General features: G+C 37.4%; 1 protein-coding gene across 1 annotated transcript; it reads left to right on the top strand.

Moving 5' to 3' along the window:
• Window positions 1-2,444: 2,444 nt before the first annotated feature.
• On the top strand, window positions 2,445-4,074 carry LOC114351699 (uncharacterized). Its single transcript, XM_028303000.1, has 6 exons — window positions 2,445-2,507; window positions 2,752-3,063; window positions 3,142-3,234; window positions 3,329-3,441; window positions 3,540-3,683; window positions 3,995-4,074. The coding sequence occupies exons 1-6, from the start codon at window positions 2,445-2,447 to the stop codon at window positions 4,056-4,058; spliced, it is 789 nt and encodes a 262-aa protein (XP_028158801.1). The 3' UTR covers window positions 4,059-4,074.
• Window positions 4,075-8,787: the final 4,713 nt, after the last annotated feature.

Below are 8,787 nucleotides of genomic sequence, written 5' to 3'. Positions count from 1 at the left end.
AAACCGTTTGGATACGCCTCATAGTTTAGTTATTATTCAAAATTTTCACTAAATCTCTTCTCCTGTAAGATTGTGTTTTGTCGATTGTGGCTTTATTTTGAAAAACCATTTGTATTAAAAATTCTAAACCGCGTAAGATAGACCCTGATCGTTAAATGTAGCGGGAAGGCGCTGGATGCAGGCCGCTACCAACCGTGCGATGTGGAAGTCATTGGGGGAGGCCTATGTTCAGCAGTGGACGTCCTGTGGCTGAAATGATGATGAAGATAGATGAAGGGGGTAAAACCGGATCCACGCGTACTAAGCCGGGGGCGGCCGCTAGTAAAAAGTAAAATTCGTTCGTTTCAACCAAATGGCGTCCAATGTTGGACAAAGGCCTTCCCCAAGGTTTTCCACAATTCACGGTCCTACGCTGCCCGCACCCAGGCTCTACCCGCGACCCTTACCAGATCATCAGTCCAACTAGTAGGAAGCCTGCCTATGCCACGGTACATCTTCCAGCCGCCACTTGAGAACTTTTCTGCCGCAACGGCCATTGGATTTTAGCTATTCTGTTGCAGCGGGGGGTAAGATAGGGAGACGTCATAATATCTCCGAAACTGTTTACCATCGCCTTGGAAGATGTCTTCAAGCTTCTGGACTGGAGCGGATTTGGCATAAATAAATATCAACGGCGAGTACATCACCCACCTTCGATTCGCGGACGATATCGTAGTCATAGCTGAGACCTTGGAAGATCTAGGCACAATACTCGATGGCCTCAGTAGAGCCTCTCAACAAGTGGCTCTCAGAAAAAAGTAAAATTAAAACTATCAATATATAGAATTAATTTTAATTCCATTTAGTTAGGTAGTATTCTGTTTCAAATATCTTTATTTTAAATTCTAATCAGCTTTTTATCGGAACACGATAGGTTTTTTATAAGTTTCTCATTTTTCTACTGTAATATATTACACACATTCCTATTTGGTTATAATGTTAAATTTTATAGAAAATATTAGGAAACAATATTCACAGAATTTTCGTTTTCTTTTTCAGAAGGATTTTTAGATAACAACCAATTTCTATCCCTTTAAACAATGAGGTTGTTGTGGTATTTTTGTATAGAGTTGCTAAAAACCAGGTGCCTCCTTATCTATTCACTTAAAAAGGGTGAAGACAAGTGAAAACAATACAATATCGGTGGGGCATATTGTGTCTGTCTGTATTTGCAAAAATAAGCAAAATAACACATTCATCATTTAGTACGTCCCGGAGTCTCAACAGGATCAGTGCTTGCGAAGTGTGGTTGTAGCTGGAGATTCCTGTCAAGAAGCTGTCGTAACTGAGTGAGTTGCTATTTTATTTTTACCCGATTGTGCCAAAAGGAGAGTTATGTTTTTTACTTGTTTCTTAGTACTTTTACTTTGTTTACGTTTATTTTGATACTGACTAGGGTAAAAGTTAATGGGAAGAGTATTATGTACCCTCAATACTGAATTTAAATTTTCAGATCTGTCTAGCTCTAAGTCATTTAGTTAGTGTTTAATTATACATGGTGTGGTTTTGTAAAACAACGCCCATCTCAGGGGTGATAGTAGATATGAATGTAATTACAAGAAAAATATAAATAAAATTTTATTTTTTTTAGGGGATAGTTCGGTATATTGTACCGCCGGGTAAATTGTACCACCCTTATATTTCGGTAAGTATTTATTGAATGTCTGTAATTGCGACACTCAGCAATATGTAACTGAATTCTTTGAATATTGGCCATAATATGGTTTTTGCCGTGACAATGAACACGTGTTAATCACAAAGTGTTTCTAATTCATTATTTTGAAGCGTAATTTAGTGTGGATTACAATTATTTGAAACCAATCCAACTTAGTAACCCTGTGGTATAAATAATCGAACCGGTTGGCTAAATTGACCGAAGCTCAAACTCGTATTTTGTTGATTTGTTCTAAATACGAGTATACAACAATCATGTTGATTAATATGACTTTACTTTTGACTGATTTATCATACTACTAATCTAGTTTTTAAGAATAATATTGTTACTAACACAGCTCTGTATGGATCATAATGGTCTGAACTAATTGAAAGTTGAATAATTTATCTTTTATTACATACCATGGATATTAACAAATACAAAAGAAAACTATGTGTAAAATGGGATTGAAAAAATCTGGTCCAAACTACCGGACTCTACTTTATTAGTAAAAAAACCCCCGGCTGAGCGGGGGGACTGACCGATAGGTCGCCCGCGTAATAATACCATTTTCCTGATTTCATGGATTTTTCCATAAAAGTGTAAGGTGTATTGTTTTTTTTTTTGGCATCATTGTCGTGTATACTACCACCCCTAAGATGGGCGTTGTTTTACAAAACCACACCTCTATTATAGGATCGAAAGCATCTTCTAATAATGTTATTTTCACGTCTTTAACAGATCTAACAACATGAGTCCACCAATCAAGCGGCCGTCTAGCGAAATGGCAGTCGAGGGCAGTCAAGGTGACGACGTATGTATTGTTATACATGTATTTTAAAATGCAGTCCATATTTTATGTACTATCGGCAACAGTGTTAACTGCCTCATGTCATCTCGTTCTGTCGCAAAGAATCACCATTTGATGAGAGCGAGAGCTAAAACGGAAATGGATAGTGTAGTGATAGTGTGTGATATAGACGTACAGTGTGGCCGTGTGTCGGTGTAGACCTACCTAGTGAGTAGATATAAAAACTATAGTTTTTTTTTTATTCCAGGTATCTAAACGAGTAGAACCCGCGGCCTATAAAGGTCATTTATGGAACGTAAGGCAGACAAACATTTCTTATGTTAGTCTGCCTCCAAAAAAAAGACTTAAGTTTTTGACACAACCGTCTGCGTCCAGACACTGGACAGAGAAAAAGTTAAGGTTTCCGAAGGCAGTAGGAAGCTTTGATTATGATCTCACAGACGACGAGAATGAACCTCTACCTGACCCTGTGGATCCACAACCCAGCGAGAGTGTAGACGAGAATGAACCTCCAGTTGACCCTGTGGATCCACAGTCGAGCGAGAGTGTCAGCGATAAGGTAACAGGATTAAATTACTTGAAAACTCAAAAAGCACCGACTGGTTACAAAAATCTAATAACTTTGTGTCTTTTACAGGAAAACATCGAATTATCCGACACCACAGAATCTGAGTCGGAAGATGAGGATCTCGAACAGGAAATGGCAAGAAGAAAGACTAAACCTGATATGGTAAAAAATAAACTTTATTCACTAGTCAAGTACCTTACTCTATTAATATAGCTCAATTGTTCAGTACTTAGCTAATATTTTCGTGCTTTTACAGATGGCGATCGGTGATGGTCACGTGTACGTGCCGAAGTGCGTCTTCAAATGCGTCGACTGGACCTCACACACTATTGCTACGAGAAAGTTGTTGTTGGCAGTTTTCCCGCGAAGGTATACTTAGATTCAGTATTATGTTTGACCGTAATAATATTTAGGTACCTATTTGTAATCATTTGATTCAATACTGACGGTTTAACTAATCTTTTCAGAACGTTGGGAACTAGTTCGCTGACAGGCAAGCGTTCCCCGGCTTTCCCTCACCTGGCGCCGAAGAAAAAATTGCCCGCCAAGATGGTCTCCGATATCATACAGACCGTGGCGGAGCGATGTCGTGTATCGACAGGCCTAGTGCGGTATGTATATAGCTTTAGCAATTTCACATTGAAATTAATATCAAACATACGAGAAATAACTTATAAAATTTTCTGTGTCTAAAATTAAATAAAATAGTTTTTATTTTATTGATTTCATGATTATAATCATCTAATCTATCTAATGCTATGTAAGTATATTAATTAAACGTCATATTTATTACACCGCCTTAGTCTCTCTACTCGACCTGTGGCGGACTGGCAGATAATGCCACCTGGCATTAAGTCCGCCACTGTACAGTTGTATGTGCAAAAGTGTAAATAAATAAAATAAAAATAAATTATATTTTCAGCACCGCCATCACAAGCAAGTGCGCAGACGAAGGGAAATTGCTAAGAGAGAGCCGGAGAAACTAATTTTCCGACTTCTAAGGCAAGTTATTTCCTGTTATATTTAACTATAAACTTACTGATCATTTCAACGTCTAATGCATCCGAAGTTAATTTCTATGCTTTAAGTATTTACCCATGCTAATTTAAAAAACTCTTTTATTTCAGATTAATCGTCCTGGGATCGTGGCCGTCTCAGCTCGCCAAGTATTTTTTTATTATATGAAAGTTTTGACGATGTTTAAATTTAATTCAGTTAGTTTAGTTTTTAAGTAATTTTAAGTTTTTTGTAAACTATACTAATATTATAAAGAGGTAAAGTTTGTGTGTTTGTATACTTTTTAAATTGTAAGGGGTAATCCGGGATCTACTAAACCGATTTTAAAAATTATTTCACCAATAGAAACCCACGATATTGCTGAGTGTCATTGGTTATATAAAAACCGAAAAATTCACCGCGGGCGAAGCCGCGGGCGGAAAGTTGGGTATCATAAAATTGTATATTGCCTAATAAAAACCATTAGGTTTAAGATATGTAAATAAATTTTTATCCAAAAAAAATTTTGTTTTACTTAAAAAGTATAGCCTGTTCAGAAACATATGTATGTGCAATAAATAAATAAATAAAAACCCTGGCGTAGAGACGCGCCAATTGCATTCATAGTGCAACACTGAGTGCAGTCATACCTGTATGAATCAAAGCTCAGAGGGCTGAGTATGAGTTTAATCAACACGCTCACTAACACCACTACATTTTTATCGCCGAAAAAATTTAAACAAGTTATATGTAGAAACGTGTGAAAAATTTAAAGCAAAAGAAAAAGAAATGTTCTTCATAAAGTTATTTTTTTTTTATTAAATTTTCTTTAGTCCGTATTTTACGCGTCACAGCTGGGTCACTCCGCTGCTCGCTAGAGTAGTCGTACGCGCTCGCATATTGCCCCGATCTGTCTGTCTCGCTCACGCCTCGACCACGCTTCCAGTGCTATTATTACATACGTAGTAGCTAACTCAGACCATGTTGAGTTCTAATAAGTATTCTGTATTAAGTATGTATTACATTATCTTACGTAAATAGTACTAGCGACGCGTGTGTCCATAAATTACCAATTTTGGGAGGAAATTTTGAGTAACTTTATTTAACTTTTTTATTTGCATAAATAGGATCAGTATCAATAACTCATTAACCAGATTTTTTTTTTTCGGTGATAAAAATTTAGTGGTGTAGCGCGTTAATTTTAGTTCTTGAAAGTTTCCGCTAGGGGCGCTGAACAATCCATCCTGCATACATTTAATGTCATTTTTTTTACGCGCTCACATTATAAACTCACACTCAGCCCTCAGACTTATCAACTCGGAAAGGGATCAACACCGTATCGCTTTTCTCGAGCTATCATCGCCTTTCACGCGCAGTCTATTGCGAGGCGATGCGTTTACGTTACGGTGCGGAAAAGTGTGCGTTGCACTATGGAGTTTTATACAAAGAATTTATAATACCGACTGCCTCGAGTTAATTGATACGGTTACGATCCCTTTCCGGGTTGATAAATTTTAATGTGCGCCGTCCTTTAACAAGCTAAATTTTATTATGTATCAGGATTCAAGTCTAATTTGATATTTTAATAAATTCACCAAAAAGACAGGCATATAGGCAATTGGTTGAAATAAATACTTAGATTGAAACCATCAAGCGAGCTAGTAGGATTTATTTATTATCTTTATCAATAATCGAAATCAGAACTTGAATATTCCACTGCAATGTCTACTGGTGAACGATTCAAACTCTGTAAAGGTGCGTACCGTAATCCGTACCGTACGGATTGCGCGTAGCCTGCATGCAGCATGAGCATTTCTTAAGGTGCGTACGGACCGTACGCACCTTAAGAAATGCTCATGCGTAACAGTGATACCAGTGTCTCTGATGAATCACTGCATGTAGAAGTTTTGGATTCTGATTTCGATTATAGCGAATAAAACAAGGTTTTGTATGAAAATTCTTTTATTGAAAAATTAAAACTAAATTAAAATTAAAACTAAATTAAAATTAAAACCAAATTAAGATTAAAATTAAAACTTTACATTTTAATTTAGCCAACGCCAACCAGTATACTAACGAAGCTAATTCACAAGACCGACTACTGGGTGTTTCCACAAGTCGCAACACAGTCATGAGAAAACGCTTTAAATACTTCAATAAAAAGCATAAAAAAGGCAGAATTTAAAGTCCACAAGTACATAATTATTATGGGATAACAAAAAATACCGAGGGCAGAGTAACAGAAATGCACATTTTCACAACAAAAAGCCTAATCAACAGTGGCCGAAAATATACATAATAAGACAAAAATTCAAGAGTGGACGTCTCGCCAAAGCGATACCTGCTACAATAATTAAATAAAAGCTACAGACAGTAGAAGTTAATCACAATTTGTATCTGATTTTGTGTTTGATCTTAACGTGCTGTGATTATTGAATATGTAGTTCAATAATTATGACAAATAAAATTGTATTTAATTTAGATAAACTGCAGTGCACGATAAAATAATTGAGCGTAAATTTTGAAATAAATGATGTAATAGATTTATACTGTGCGCTAGATATGATTAAAAATTATGCATTTATAAAATAGCTCCACTTTCTAAGTAAACAGCAATACGTCACGAACATAAAACGAGTCACACCACACCCAAATGAGTAACCCTATTTGAAAAAAAAAACCTATTTTGCACACAGGCCCAAATCTACAAGCGGATTTATTTCAACTATTGCTAAAATTCCAGCTGTTGTTAAGAACAAGCAGAATTGAATTAGTTACTCTAGAAATCTGACTTTATACTTTTAAAATAAAGCTTGATCACTGTGGCAGCCAAAGGTTATGAACTAATAGAAATCTGATTTTATACGTGTAAAATAAAATAAAGCTTTATCCCTGTGGCAGTCACCGGCTGGCAAAGAAAACCTTACAGTTTTTTTTTTCACTAAGAGAAAATTCTTTAGGTCATTTATTAACTTCTTCGGACGAAGCAGGTGGTTCTTGATTAGTTGATTTGGCGCAACATGCTGCGCTTATTAAAAATGGATTTCTTTGGCATAACTAAATCCCGGTCTCTGAGCACGTAGAATTTTGTCCAATGACCCCAAGCTCCTTATTGCTCGCGCGTAATTATGTTGCTGTTGCGCTCGCGCACTCACTGCGGGCGCCCGTCGCACAGTCGCGACAGCAATATAATTACGCGCGAGCGATAAGGATGGGTAGCTTGGGGTCATTGGAAAGAAAACTTGCTCGGCGACTAGACTAACAGCCTGTTAGCCTAGGGGCAGTTTACTTCGGCTTCTAATATTTTCTTTGTTGGATGTTTTCTAGTGCGTTTTGCGGTACGAGCTCAGGTCTCTCAGCCTCTTTGCGCTTTGATGTATTAATTCCTTTCAATGGCGACTTTAGTGCTTACCACACGTTCCCATGAGCAGCCCAAAGCCTGAGCCAAATTCCTGTGTGGTTGTAATCCCAGACTCATACACAGACTGCAAACTGCAGAAAGGCTACGTGATGCACCCCCACTTCCCTTCGATCATTGTAAACGAGCGACATTTGTTGGGCAATATTGACTTGTATCGACAATATTGGTACACAATATTGCGTCAATATTGTGCGATATTGACGCAATGTTGCTAAGCAATATTGGTAAATAATGCTCGTTTAATAAGACCTAATGATTTCGGTGTTCTGTCAGTGGAATGTGTCTAGTTTGCGGTCTGGGATGAGTCTGAAAATATAGCCACACAAGTTTTTGAGCTTAATTACTTCTTAGGCCTACTCATGGGTACGCTTGATTAGCGCTTTAGTAAGTAATTGTTTCTACTCTACTGCGCGAAATTTTGAATCTCGTTTTTAATGTCGGTTAAACTCGGTTATATTTAGAGCATGCATACGAGAACTGTTTATAGAGTACCACTGTTCAATAGGATTGTATTATTGATTATTGATATTATTGTGCATGTTCATATTATTCATAGTGTCTTACGTCAGATACCTTGGAATTGATCTTTCTCCTTCTTGTCCGCCGAATGCAATGGTGTAGGTTCCTCTCGGAAAGGTGAAGCCATCCAGCTAAACATATCGTGGTTTTGTTTCCCAGTGATAGGACCGGTACGAGCTACCCCACGGACTTTCCTTGAATCCTTCACTTAGGTCCAGACTCAGATCATAGAAAGGGAACAGGTCATTGTCCCAGCTATTCAGCTGTCGTCCTTGATGTATCTTGTATTTGGTACAGAGGCTTGCCTACAATAATATTAACTTGCAGAGCGATACAAAACTGTACATGACATCACCGACATTCACTTACCCCTGGTAATTGTTCAATGAGATATCTCAGAGCGCTAAGCTAAGATGCTAGATGGTAAGTTGTAGTTTATCAGTGGAAGACCAGATTCTTTTCTAGTATTTTGTACAGCTTCAACCACTTTTGCCCAGAGATCTGTCAGTGAAGACGACGTGTATATGAATCCATCTTCAGATGTCACCTCATAGATTAGTTTGGGTCCATCATCCTTGGGTGGATCTGATGTTTGTTTCGGTGGTGTGACCTTGTTCTCTTGACCTTTGCTTATTTTATTGTGCTTCTTGGTTGCTACTGGCTCAGGTTCCGGTTTCTTATCATTATTTTAATGACAAGTCTCTTGATAACTTTACTTGGTGGATTGAGTAATTTAGATGGAGTTAGATTTCTATGTCTTTCTCTAACTAGCATTTTTG

This window comes from Ostrinia furnacalis, unplaced genomic scaffold (assembly GCF_004193835.3).
Source record: "Ostrinia furnacalis isolate ACB-3 unplaced genomic scaffold, ASM419383v2 OfSCF1172, whole genome shotgun sequence".
Classification (NCBI taxonomy): domain Eukaryota; kingdom Metazoa; phylum Arthropoda; class Insecta; order Lepidoptera; family Crambidae; genus Ostrinia; species Ostrinia furnacalis.
Note: the sequence above shows the minus strand (reverse complement) of the source record. Positions and strands in the feature narration are given on the sequence as shown.